The following is a 14524-nucleotide window of genomic DNA, read 5'->3' on the forward strand; positions in this document are numbered from 1 at the left end:
ATAGTAATCACATCCACAAGTCTATAAATAAGGGTCCCGTTCTATACGTAATTTTTCTCCACTCAAGTACCTTTCTATTTTAATCGGAATTATTGGCTTGATCATCAATTTTGGGATACATGGTCGGTCCACTTCTTTAACAACCTCAAGCTATCTAGAATAGACAAGACAAAACTAATCCGACTTTATAATAAATGTAGCCTTTGAAATACAAATAAATAGTTGGCCGAACACCTAAAATGAATTCATAATGTCAAACTGGAGGGAAAAGAACCTCTATTATTTGTTTTTGTTTGTATATAGAAAAATATTACACCGAGGGTGAATGATCAAACTTGGAAACCATTCGGAGCAAAGGTTCTTTAGTTAGAAATATCAAAAGCAAAATCTCGCGAAGAATACATAAAATTACCACAGATACACTCAGAGAACATAAGGAACTGTGCTACTATTAGTGACTACATTAGGTGTGGTGGGATACACACAAAAATAAAGACAGGCATATTCCTTTCTAAACTCGTATAATTAAGAAAAAAAGGGAAAGTATGAGTGAAAACATTATTTGATAATAATGTGGCACACGCCCTGTTGTGCAACGTAATAAGATAACCTTTGCCCTTGGTCTATGTTAATCTCTCACTAAATATATAGAATTCAAACATAATGAACATGTTTCCATACTAGTCACAAGGCATAAAAAGTCTGCTCAATTGAAATCATCGGCGGGAACCTTTTGTTCATTTCAGCCACCACTATAATATTACAAAAACCTTTGCCCAACAAAGTGGGGAAATATTAAATTTCAACATAAATTGGTTGAAACTGGAAAGAGCATGCTTTGAGAGAGAAGTCAGAAAACCATGATCGGCTATAACAAAAAGCTCGATTTCTCCCCTTGCACAATCTACAACCAGTCCCACCAAAATTATCACCCAAAATGAAGGGTATAAAAAGTTGTCGATAAGAAACTCCTAATATGTTAGTAATCACCAATACCTACCATCATTACACAACCTTTATTGATGTGGCTACTAGACCACATACACAAACCCATTCCCCACAATGATTAGCACTGTAAAATAGTACAAAATGATGTGGCTTGAAACACAAGTAAATTGAAGATCATAAAAACCCGAGGGGAGAAAAATCATCCTGTAGGCGTATCCACACCTATACCTAAGATGGTATGTAATGCTATGAAAAGAAGAAAGTCAATCCCAAGCACTAGTGACCCCAGGACCATACCCTCCACCAGCATACCCACCAGAGCCTCCATATCCACCACCACTGCTGTTTCCCGCACTGTAGTAATCAGAAGAACCTCTACTGAAAGAGCCCTCTCTTCGAAAGTCACGACTACCAAATCGACCGCCTGATCGCCGGTTCCTGCCTCCACCAAAAGAAGATCGAGCAGCATACCGTGAGAGCCAAGCAGGTACTTCTTGATTTGCTTCTTGCATCAGTTCTGATAAAGCTCTAGCTAGCGATGAATTGTTATCATTAAAGAATGCAGTTGCAAGACCTTTCTTTCCAGCTCGCCCTGTTCTTCCAATTCGGTGTACATAATCATCAATGTCATTTGGCAGGTCAAAGTTGACCACATGAGCAACATGGGGAATATCAAGACCACGTGCAGCAACATCGGTGGCAACCAATATGGGGGTGTTGCCACTTTTAAATGACCTCAAGGCTAATTCTCTTTCCTGCGGGTATTTCAGAATTGATGAGCACAGTAAGACAAACAAGTATATCCATAACCAATAATATTGGTGCAGTTCAAAACCAGCAAAAAAATTAGTAAATGCTATGAAGTAAAAGGGTTTAATATGAGGGTAGCAAGTTCAATAGCAATTTCTTAACACTAAACTACCAAGCAAAAATGATGCAAGAATCCAGGACCATGACCCTATTAATGAAAAAACCTGGGAAAAATAAATAATATATAAGAATATATGTAAGCTCCAGGTCCAAACAAACAAACCAATAATAAGTTAATAACATCAGAGAATGACCGCAAAAGATGTGCCCAAAAAAAGGATGCAGAAGAAAACAGTCATTTTAAACCTAATAATATTGCCTGTAACCAAAAACAATTCTTTTTTAGAAATAACCACTTGATAGCGGTTCTAGACTTCTAGTCCTGAAATGTTTGACTTGCAAATCTTGCAAGGCTCAAGATTCTGTGTTTTGTATTAGAGTGGTAGGAATGAAGTAAACAGAAAATTGGAATTCAATAAAATTGCAGCAGAACAATAACAAAATAGTTTCTTCCATTAATGCAATGGTGTTTCAAGTCATCTCTAAATAAAACCCAAATAAAATGCTCAATCCAACTTTATTAGCTATAGAAACTTCTTGTCCTCTGTTCAGGTAAAAGTAACTTCACATTCTAATCTTCTTTTTGTTCTGATTTCTCTCATTTTCTCTTGCTTCTCTGTTAATATAGTTTTCCTTCTCCACTATTATGCTAAGGGCGTTTTTTATTCTGTTGCTTAAAAATTTAAGGATTGGTTGCTAAAATAAATAATTACTTTAAAGACACTTTTTCTCCCTCAATTTTAAGCAACTGACGCTTAAATGAGGTAGGAGCCACTTAAGAACATACAATGGAGAGCACAAATACAAATGCTCTATAAGAGGCACAAAACATGCTCTTTTCTTGGCATAATATAACCACTGTTCATCCGTTACATTTTAATGAGAATTTTGTTTTTGTCAGATATATTAGCTCTTTTTTTAAGTGAGAGATTACAAATCTTAATTTGTGCAGAATTTGTTAAACCAAAGGTAACGGTTTGAGAGATGGCAGTTGTGAGAGTGAAAAGAATTATTAAAAAAAAGAGTCCATACTCATTCAGGGAATATGCAATTCATTTCAAATGGCAAAGAACTGTGACTACAAACTACAGTCAACGGCAATCCAGGAAAGTAAAATGTTGCATCGGTTTGAGAGATTGTGAGAGTAAAAAGAATTATTAAACAAAGAGTTCATACTCATTCAGGGAACATGCGATTCATTTCAAATGGCAAAGAATTGTGACTACAAACAAAAAGTCAATGGCAATATGGGAAAGAGATATGTGGTCAAAAAGGGGGAATTTGGGAGTCTATAAAATGTTTCATATTTTTAATTTAATTATTAACAATAATACACACAATTTTTCACATAGCACTATAGCACTCTTATGTTATACGTCAATCATCATAGACATATGACAACCCATTACAACAAGTGCTGTTTACTATTAAACATTTGTGCAATAGACTAACCTGCTGTGACCTGTCACCATGAATAGTAGTTGCTGGAAAACCATTAAGACACAACCAATGTTCCAGCGAATCAGCTCCCTTCTTAGTCTCCACAAAAACTAAAGTTAAAGCTTGCTGAAAAAAAAAATATACGCATGAAATAATTAAAACTAAATCAGCTCCCTTCTTAGTCTCCACAATATGAGAGAATAAAATACATTATCTACACTATAAATCCCCCATACAAACTGAAATTCCAATGTAACTATGCAAAGGCATTACCTGACAGAGTTCAAAATAATTAAAACACCATAATCCACACATTGACCTAAAATGTCAATACAAACAAGTGCATGCATGTTGCTCAGAATCAGTTTAGACTGTCCTGTAGATATTTCTTTACAAAAACTATGATTGGCAATTTTTGAGAGAGCTGGGTATTCCCTAAAGTCCTTGGACAAGTTTTCTTACTACTACCTTTGTTGGTTTTGGTAGAGGGTAAAGAAGCTAAATTTTTTGCCAATAAGCCATCTATGCTACACTTTGAGGTAGACTGTCAAAGCGTAATTCTCGTATCTATAAGGAGAATTCAATGGATGAGCAAATTCTTGACGTTCATTTAGTCTCTAATATCACTTGTAATAAGTTTTATGTAAGTGAAGTACCTTTCCTTGTACACCATTTGCCCTCTGTGCATGAAGAAGGTCCATTAGGTGACTTCTCTTGTCAGACTCTTGAACATACTCAACTCTTTGGACAATTAAATCAGTACTTGAACCCACTCTTCCAACAGCAAGGAAAATATAATTTGAAAGGAAATCAGAAGCCAATCTCTGCATATCAACCAGAAATCATAAGAGGTCTGAAAAGTTATAATATACACAACAATTAGGTATTCATGCATTGTTTGTTTATACCTCTCAAGGCACTTATCATCTCAAATAAAATTAAAAACAACCAAATTACATTATTCTAAAGGCACTCTTTCTGAAATAGAAGAGGAGGGAGATTAACAGCAAGACCCCTTAGATACAAGTATGTGATTCACAGATACACAAAGAAAATGCATATCAGAGCAATGAAAACCTATGCTATAAAGTAAAACACATCTCCCTAAGTGCATAGACTTCCAACCAGCACTAAAAGGAGTCCAAAATATATGCAGACCCTAGACAATGGGGCAACAAAGGAGGGGGGAAGCAAACCAAACTGCACCATGAAATAGGAAAAATAGCAAAATTAAGAAACACATTCTTAACTAAAATCATATGCCAGATGAAAGCATATTTTACAGACTATATCAAACCTGTATCTCTTTTGGAAATGTTGCACTGAACAACATAGTCTGTCTGGCACCTGGTGGAGGCATGTCCATTTGCTCTACAATCTTCCTTATTTGTGGCTCAAAACCCATATCCAGCATCCGATCTGCCTCATCTAATGCCAGATATCGAATCATCTGCAGTGAAACTCTAGCTCTCTCCAGCAAATCTACCAGTCTTCCAGGAGTTGCAACAAGAATGTCCACCCCTCTTTCAAGATCCCGCAGCTAGAGAAAATATAAGTTGTTAGGGTAAGGGTATATACCAAAACCTAAAAGTTCTTACTGATCATTTAAAGAAATTTGATGGGTCAATCTAGATTCCATATTCGACCCATTAAGTAAAATTTGCAACAGGATAGAATCTACAAGAGAATGAATCTACAGTGATAAGTTTGAGACTCATTAATTACAAGGTGCAGCACCTCCAGCAAATGTACTACAATATAATATATAACCACAAAGTTCTTGACCAACCAATACCCACACAGAAATGCAAAACTTCTCAAGTACAGAATTGCAGCATTATCGGAAGATTGAAATCATGAAAATCCAAACACTACTGAAGCTCGAAAAGGATGTAACAAAATTTCACACCATGGCTCATTATGAAACCATGAGACTATGTATGCTTCCAAACATGTGCATACATTATTTTTTTTTCTCCACTCGGACTACCCACACAACACATGCTTCACATATGCTGTGGTCCCTAGTATTTTCATGCTGCTTGCATTCATCATTCAAGGTGCGGCGGTTCCCTACCTCTTATTCTGGTATTTAATTGCCGTTGTTATATCTATATTTTGTTGTTTTGCCTTGCACGTTGACTCTGATGTGTGCTCTGGCTATGTGTGCTGAAAGAGTGAAAAATGAGTGCAACAAATAAAGAGGTTGTTACCTGAAGCCACTGTGTAAGTGTCCCTTGCATCTCCCTGCTTTATTTTGACTGTAATGTGTTGAATTGTTTATAGTTTCTTTACTTTCAATGCCAATATATATATATATGCTTATAATCTTCTGTCAAAATGCTTCTAAATCTATGTATTTTATGACTTTGTTAACTATATAAAACATTTCTAATTATTATCATGAATCTGACAATTAATTATACAGATCAGAAAACGAGTCTTCTGATTCAAATCCCTATTTGACAACCATAATTATCAAACTTGGATCTCAAATTGAACTAACTTTGTTTGGTAATTTGAAACAAGGTGTGTACACGCCAGAGAGAGAAAGAGCTATAAAATTGAAACATCTATCAAGAATATCATGCCATGGACTCATAAAAAGTTGTGGGAGAAACAAAGTAAAAAGAAACAAAGATAAAAGGAAAAAACCTGCTGGTTTATTGGTGCTCCACCATATGCAACAACTACCCTAACCCCAGTTTGGTATGAAAACTTCCTAGCCTCTTCATGTATCTGAAACCAAATTACAACATTTCAAATATATTTTCATTGCAGAACAACGTCCAATTAAAACCATACCATAAATACAAGGTTAATGTAACTAACTCACTTGCATTGATAACTCCCTCGTTGGAGAAAGAACAAGCGCAAGCGGATACACTGTACGCACCCCACGAGGTGGCCTCTGCACAGGTTGGCCCCTCATGATTCCACTGATAATCGGGAAGCAGAATGCAGCTGTCTTTCCAGAACCAGTCTGCGCACAAGCCATCAAATCCCGTCCAGCTAGAGATATCGGTATGGCATGCCGCTGAACAGGTGTTGGCTTCACATATTTGCACCTTCTTATATTCTGATTAAGTGCTTCACCCAAATCAATCTCTGCAAACGTATTCACAGGTGGGGGCACATTGTCACCACTGGTCTCCACTGGAATGTCTTCATATGCATCAAAATTTATTCCTGTATTCTCCTGCTCACTGAATGCCTCTTCAGCGTTATCCTCTTCTTCAAAGGGATTGACTTCCCGCTCCCTGCCACGATCCCATCCACCACTTTTGTTTCCCCATCCACCTGTACGTCCACCACCACCACCATACCCAGGACGATAATCATTTCTGGGTGCAGCATAACGGGATCCAGAATTACCAGCACCAGAACTAGAGCCAGCACCAGAAGAAGGGCCACTATATGCTGGAGCAGGGGCAGGGGATTCTGCTGCTGGCTGACGGTTCCTCAGATGAGGAGGTACATAAACAGGTCGCGTGGGAGCTAAAGTGCTACCAGTTCCCACATTGTCAGCAGAAGAACCAGGACCTGCATTTTCGGCTGCAGAATTTGCAGCCAAATCAGCCCATGAAGTTCGCATAGTCAATCACAAATTCTCGTAGTCAACAGTTGTCCGCAAAATTCAAAGGGAAAACCCCTCCTTTCCAGAATCAGGATAGCAGCTTTACAAGTAGCCTCCAATTAAAAAAATAAAACAAAAAAACTGCTGAAACAGATAAATACTCTTCAAAACGAACAAAATTGCTTAGAAGCAGCCCTGCAAAGCAACGAATTCCGATCAATAACCGTTGCAAACATATTTACATCACGATATCACATAAAGCAGAAGCCGATTAGCAGAACACATCAAACACAATCGACAAAGTCACAAAAATGCAAAAGCACAAACTTAACAAACGAGAAGAACAAAACAATGGATGAGTTAAAACGAAGTTCATTCTCCTCGAAATCTCAAATAGAATATAGCATAAGCAAAATGGCGAACCAAACACAATGTCTTTGAAAGACAAATACGAAAACAACCGAAACGAGCAAAAAACACCATAGCCGAAGCAACGAAGAAAGAATGATAGTAATAGTAATAAGGGCACGCAGATTGCAGATAGATAGAGAGAGAAGAGCGATGGATGCACCTGAGTCGTATTGGGAAGGTAAAACCCTAAAACGGTGAGAGCAGTGAGAAATGAAGAAGATCGAGAAACCCTAATTTTTGGTTTGGTTGCAGAAAGAGAAAGAGAGGAGAAGGCGCCTTCAAAGGTTAGAAACAACAAAATATCTTTTCTCTCTTTTGTAATGTTTTTCTTCCTCTTCTCAAAACTTGAAATTCAAAATAGAATAAATATATTTAATTTAAAAATAAATGGTATATAAACTCACATTGTAGAAAAAATAAAATTTAACATTATCCCTTTCTTTCAATTATCTATTAACATATAAATCTATATATCTATAACTATCTATACTAATATAATTACTAATAATAAACGAAATATCTCATTTTGGTGTTCATATTTTTTAAACAATTTTACCCTCCTTCAGTTTATTCTCTTCTTAACAGATGTCCCTCTGTAATTTTATCCTTTCTTTTCTTACTTTTTTTTTTATACTTCTGAACCTTTTTTTCTTCTTTTCCTTTTTTATTTATAAGACATGAGAGTCTTTTTTCTCCTACTCTGTAACTACTAATAATAAACTGATAAAGACAACTAATATTTTTGGTGTACGCATTTCTTATTCTTAAATTACCCTTCAAAATATATAATTGTTTTCATTTCCTTCATAAATCTCTATAACTATTAATAAAAATAATTATCCTTTTTTATGTAAATATTTCTTATTTCTAAATTATCCTTCAATATTTATAACTACTTTCAATTCCTTCCTTAGACCTTCAAAATGTAACTATTGTTATCAGTACATTCTTCAACTTCTTTTTTTTTTCTTTTCACTTGAAAAATACAGAGGCACAAAGTATCTTTTTTTCAACTAGTATATATAAAGGGGTTAAGATATTTTTTGTATCCACATTTATCTTCATATTTTATCGTTATAATTACCTTTTAAAATCTTTTTGGCTTAATTATAAATTTTATCATCAAAGTTTTTAATTTTTGTGTATTTTATCACCATTGACGAAAGATGAATGATTTTAACTTTTTGATATCGGTTGTAATTATAATTAATTTAGAAAAGTAATTTTTTGTAAAAATTTAGAAAAGTAACTTTTTACATCATTTTGTTACTAATGTGATGCTAAACTACACAAAAATAAAAAATATGAATGATAAAATTTGCAAAATGTCAAAAGTTTGATGGTAAAATTTGTGGGGAAAAAAAAAACTTGAGTGATAAAATCTACAAAATTACAAAAGTTGAGTGATAAAATTTGCAAAAAAAAATTACAAAATAATGAAAGTTTGGTAACAAAATTTATAATAACCCATATTTGTTTATAAGCACTTAGGAAAAGTGTGGCAGGAGTAATTACACTACATATTAATCCAAAATCTTAAGGCTTTTATGAATATTTCTTTCACCTATATAGTGTTCAACATACTTATTTCTATATGATGTGGGACCTCACATCATACTTCTACTCGAAGAATATGTCTTCGTTGGAAGTGCTACACAGTTATAACTTTTTCTACTCTCTTGACCCATGGATAACATGTCCTAAAATGATATAAAAGATCTTCACAATTCATTGAATTTGGGACATATTGATTATAGGTTTGAGTTAGTTGTTACTGTTTTGTTTCGATTTGAGGCATTGTATCTTTGTTGTTTTTGTGTCTATTTTTGTTATGTGTTAATTCTGATCTTGTAATGGCTTTAGTTGCTTGAGAAGATTTAGTCCCAACAAAATTGAGTGCGCCCTCTCATGGAAACGTTAATGAGATGCATGTTATAAGTTGTTCATATCTGGAACATAAAGGACAAATCATTTATAAAATGAAGGAATTATGAATAAGAGTAATTCAAATTCCTCATCCAAACACAAGGTAAAGGCTTTCAGATTAGGCAATCCATAATAGGCTAGAAAGGCTACCGGATTACTTAGTCTGGAAAAGCAAGCACACTTATGAATCACATGATCCAGAAGTCCAAAAATAAAGTTAAAATTTAAAAGCTCTAGACGGGGTATTTTTGGAAACGGGTAAATTTTAAAATCTAAGGGGGTGCAGGAAGCAACAGTCGAGTTTGTCAGTTGGGTTTTTTGGATCGGGTTGCGTGACCCAGTTTGGCCCAAAAGTGACTTAATCCAAATATTTTGCCCTAACACGATTACACGAGTCGTTTTCTGATTCTCCTACATCCTCACAAAGATGCAAACCGAGCACTCTTCTCTCGTTTCTCAGCTGCTCCCTTATTGTGATTTGTGAGTGCTCTGTATCTGTATCTGTAACTGTACCATACTGTTGCTGATAAGAATATAATATGATAGAACTTGGTATCTGACTATCTGCTAAGTTTTTGGTACTTTGTTCTTTAGTCAACTTAGACTTTTTGGTAATGAATTTGTTATGCTAGTAAAGTCCTAGAAGCTTTCTGTGGCATCATTTTGTGAAATAGAAAATTTATTTTGCTGCATCTTAGGGGGATAAATTTAGAGAGATAGACTTGTAGAGAAATTTTTGGAACAACTCTGATCTCCTGGTTTATAATCACAAGCATCAATTTGCATTCAGTGTGAACATTGCTTTTGTTTTGTTTGTTAAATTTAAACCCCTTTCTAACTTTCATCAGTTCAGAATAATGTTTTGCCCAAAATTGTTGTTTTCAGTTGATACCCTCCCCTCCAATGTCTTACATTTTTCGCTGATTTTATTTTATTTCCAATTTGTCTTTCCTCAGATTATGTTAAGTCCCAAATAATGTCTTCTAAGAGAGCCTCATCAGTTACAGTTAGTTGTCTTTTGAAGTTGTGCAAAGGATGTTGCTCACACAAAGGCCTTAGTACATTGAGTGCTGTTAGTACTGCTGCTGAAAGGACAGATTTACAGTTTTCTGGTGGTTATCAAAATGATGATTCTTCAGGTTACCAGCAAAATCGTGTTGGGTTTTATCTGGAAAGCCAAAATAAGGCTGATTCTTATGAGCTTTTGAACAAGCAAAGACCTGATTATGTTTCCCAAGCAAATGCAGGGCAAAATTCTTATGGAGCTGGTCAGATTGCAGATGGAGGTCATATAAATGTGACCCGAAATGTTCACAATAATTTGGTGGGTCACAATGGAAGTGTCAATGGGTACTTTGGTCAAGGCGACATGAAAATGCAACAAAAAGTTGGGGCAGGTGTTGATAATGCATGGGGCTCTGGGATGCATGCAAATCCATTTGTTGAGAAACATGATTGGACACAGGAACCTGGACAAGGGATGCAGTCTCCCAATGCATATAGTTCACCTGGGCCTTTAGAGTCACAGGGAAATCTTAGAGGGGACCTAAATCAAAACATTGATCATTTTCAGCAGCCACAAAATGTTCATTACAAAGGGAGTCATGAAATGCGTCCACAGTACCCAGGTTATGGACAGTCTCAGCAGAGTCTAAAAGATGGTCAATATTTGCCAAATTTGAATACTGCACAAAGATCAGTGGTTGGCTCTCATCTATCAAGTAATGCAAATCCTGATGGCGAATCAGCCAAAGCATCTAATGATAGTCCATATAGAGGTACACTTGAGGAATTAGATAATTTCTGCATTGAGGGTAACGTGAAGGAAGCAGTTGAAGTTTTGGAATTGCTGGAAAAACTAGATATTCCTGTGGATTTGCCCCGATATTTGCAATTAATGCACCAATGTGGGGAGAATAAGTCTCTTGAAGAGGCAAAAAATGTACACAGGCATGCTTTACAACATCTGTCACCTCTCCAAGTCAGCACATATAATAGAATTTTGGAGATGTATTTAGAATGTGGTTCTGTAGATGATGCTCTCAACATTTTCAACAATATGCCAGAGCGCAATTTGACTACTTGGGATACTATGATAACACAGCTTGCTAAGAATGGGTTTGCCGAAGATTCAATTGATCTATTTACTCAATTCAAAAACTTGGGACTGAAACCTGATGGGCAGATGTTCATTGGAGTTCTATTTGCATGTGGTATGCTGGGAGATATTGACGAGGGAATGCAGCACTTTGAATCCATGAACAAGGATTACGGCATTGTACCATCTATGACTCATTTTGTCAGTGTAGTAGACATGATTGGCAGCATTGGGCATCTGGATGAAGCCTTTGAGTTCATTGAAAAGATGCCAATGAAGCCAAGTGCTGATATATGGGAGACTTTGATGAATCTCTGTAGAGTTCATGGGAACACTGGGCTGGGGGATTGTTGTGCTGAACTAGTTGAGCAGCTAGATTCTTCTTGTTTAAATGAGCAATCAAAGGCTGGTCTTGTACCTGTAAAAGCCTCAGATTTGACAAAAGAGAAAGAAAAAAGGACTTTGACAAACAAAAATCTTCTTGAAGTAAGGAGTCGAGTCCGTGAATATCGAGCAGGAGATACTTTTCATCCTGAAAGTGATAAGATATATGCCCTGCTTAGAGGTTTAAAGTCACAAATGAAAGAAGCTGGCTATGTTCCGGAGACAAAATTTGTGTTGCATGACATAGATCAGGAAGGCAAAGAAGAAGCTCTTCTTGCCCACAGCGAGAGACTTGCTATTGCTTATGGTCTCCTTAACAGCCCTGCTCGCGCTCCGATGAGGGTAATTAAGAACCTCCGTGTTTGTGGTGATTGCCATACAGCACTGAAGATTATTTCTAAGCTTGTAGGCAGAGAACTCATTATTCGAGATGCGAAAAGGTTCCACCATTTTAACGATGGACTATGCTCCTGCAGGGATTATTGGTGAACATGAACTTAGGTACTTCCTGCCTCTTAATTTTTTATATTTCCCTTGTTATTTGATTGGTAGCTAATGAATTTATTGGAACTGAAATGTCTGCAATTTGTGTGAGCAAAATTTTATACTTCAGAAGTAGTTAAGCTCAACTTACATGAAACAAATCTTCCTTATTTGTTTGTTGTTCAATATAGTGTGCTTAGTTTTTAGAGTATGTACCATGTGCAAATACAATGAGTTTTGCCAGTAAAACTCCAGCCTAGAGGTACTTTATTGCAACTATACTTTTTCTAAGCTGACTAAATTGTTAGTCATAAGGAAGGCTATGATTTATTAATACAGAAGAGTGAAAGACTTAAAACTGTCAGTTTGTTAACATTACAACTCCTAATGCTTTAGTAAAAGCAGAGAGTGCATGACAGATACATCTCCAATTGGTGCTTAATATATCCTTATTCTAATGTTGCTTTCTAAAAGAGATGAAAATGGGATTTCCATTTTCACTTCTAGGAGTTGCAATTTCATATTTGGGCTTATGAATTTATGATAGAAAATTGAGCAGAGGCCAATGTGAATTGGTTTGAACAAATGTGAAGTATTGCGTCCTGATTCTGGATCCTTTCCCTTTTTTTTCTCTTAAGAATAGGGCAGTGTTATGATTTAAGAGAGAAATATACTAATAGTGTCTATGTATGACTGGTGGACTGTTGCATGGGTGATGGTCTGTCCCTTAACCATACAATTCCTGTCTCTCTCATATAGGACACTCTGTATCTTGGGGAAAATGAAAGAATATAAATCCTTGAATCCCTTGTGCGAAACACTTGTCAAAGGGACTGTTCAATTGGCCATAGGACATGGAATAATCATTCAGCCTCGTCCTGACCCATCATTTGAATTCCGGGCAAATGCTTGATAACTCCATATTGTTTTACCTGGGGTGAAACAAACCTTTCTGGTGTAATATACTTACAAAGTCTTGTTTGAGGGCATTGAAAGCTTTGTGCAATATTTGCGGCGTTGAGCATATTATCTGTTTGCCATTTTACAACATGAATATGATGGTAATGTGGATTTCTATGATGCTTTTTTTAACCTTTTATCTTATTTGGCCTTTGATATTTTTGTCAATTGTGTCATGAAGCAAAATTAAGGTAAGCCTCACAACAATCTTGTTATGCAGATGTATCCTGATTCCTGACTACCAGATGGATTGAATAGAATGGCTGTTGGTAAGTAACCCCTCAAGCCAGCAGATAGGGAAATTGTTCATATATCTCCCGGTCATTAAATTAAAATTGATCTTTATATCCACGAGGAGATTGGAATTTTGTTTAACCAGGCTCTTCCACACTAATAAATCAAGCAGTGGGACGTGCATTCAGGTTGCAGAGGCATTATTCATTGAGTAGTTTTATATAATTGGTTGTTGTAGCTTCCATATAAGATATAAATTATTATTGTCACTCCAGGCAAGGGAAAAGCTTATGTAGTTAATAGACAACATTTTTTTTGAAAGGCAGTTCATAGACAACATTGACATTCAATGGTATAATTTCAGACAACTTTTTTGGATGTCAGAACCTAGTCATTTACCACAATCTTAAAATCCAAATCATCTGAGTTATAGTCTAAACTTGTTTGCCTTTCATTCTTTCTTGCCTCTTCTGTGTCAAAGTTCTTGCTGGTGTTCATAATTGGACGTTTCCTTCTTGCATATATGTGTGTGTTGGCAGTTTGAGTTTTGATATGGCTTGCCAAGTGGGAGATAGCTGTCTTGTTGTTTTTGGTGCGTAGGGAACTAGGGATTTGTAGGTCAAAACTAGTACTTGGGTACTAGTCTACTTGCTGATTAAAAAAAGGGTACTTATCTACTCCTCTTTTTGGTGTTGAGCAAGAGATTCAGCTCCCTGCGGAAGCTTTGTTGGAGCATTTAGGATGCTTCGGTGGTGGGGTGCCCCTTTCGTAATAGTTAATGTTTGTGATAACGAATTGAATAGGTAATGGATAAGATGTACTTTAATGAGGACATTGACACAATCACGTGTGACTGTTGTCTTAGCAACATACAAACTCGCTTTAGGCATGGGAGCAGGGCCAGGAAATTATTTTAGGTCCAATGAAAGGCTTATGCTAGGCTTTTCAAGGGAGAGGGAGACGGGATAACAAGAAAATGGAAAAACAGTGAAGCGCGTATCAAGTGATTGAATTATTGTATTGGCAATTCATGTCTCACAACTCATACTAAGCTTTCCAAAAATACTGATATAGGAGAAGAAAAAAATAAAATTCATTTCTTCAAAAGTTAAAATTAACTTGTGCACAAGTTAATTAATTTGTAAAAACTTTTCGTATTAGTTCTTTCAAAAACTATCGTTTACTTGTGCATA

General features: G+C 36.0%; 2 protein-coding genes across 3 annotated transcripts; one reads left to right on the forward strand and one right to left on the reverse strand.

Moving 5' to 3' along the window:
* Window positions 1-710: 710 nt before the first annotated feature.
* On the reverse strand, window positions 711-7566 carry LOC100795756 (DEAD-box ATP-dependent RNA helicase 37). Its single transcript, XM_003531184.5, has 7 exons — window positions 7407-7566; window positions 6095-7030; window positions 5914-5997; window positions 4556-4798; window positions 3915-4082; window positions 3271-3384; window positions 711-1703 (listed from the first exon to the last, which is right to left on the reverse strand). Exons 2-7 carry the CDS (start codon window positions 6851-6853, stop codon window positions 1212-1214), a joined length of 1860 nt encoding a protein of 619 aa, XP_003531232.1. The 5' UTR covers window positions 6854-7030; window positions 7407-7566; the 3' UTR covers window positions 711-1211.
* Window positions 7567-9570: 2004 nt separating this feature from the next.
* Window positions 9571-13714, forward strand: LOC100781261 (pentatricopeptide repeat-containing protein At4g32450, mitochondrial). 2 transcript variants are annotated; one of them, XR_003267856.2, is made up of 4 exons: window positions 9571-9652; window positions 10129-12155; window positions 12897-13198; window positions 13318-13714. XR_003267856.2 is itself a non-coding variant. In XM_003532698.4 (3 exons), exon 2 carries the CDS (start codon window positions 10149-10151, stop codon window positions 12141-12143), a length of 1995 nt encoding a protein of 664 aa, XP_003532746.1. In that variant the 5' UTR covers window positions 9571-9652; window positions 10129-10148; the 3' UTR covers window positions 12144-12155; window positions 13318-13714. The 2 variants fall into 2 exon arrangements, 1 of the variants encoding a protein (XP_003532746.1); XM_003532698.4 differs by lacking the exon at window positions 12897-13198.
* The last annotated feature ends 810 nt before the right edge of the window (window positions 13715-14524 follow it).

This window comes from Glycine max, chromosome 8 (assembly GCF_000004515.6).
Source record: "Glycine max cultivar Williams 82 chromosome 8, Glycine_max_v4.0, whole genome shotgun sequence".
NCBI classification, from domain to species: Eukaryota; Viridiplantae; Streptophyta; class Magnoliopsida; order Fabales; family Fabaceae; genus Glycine; species Glycine max.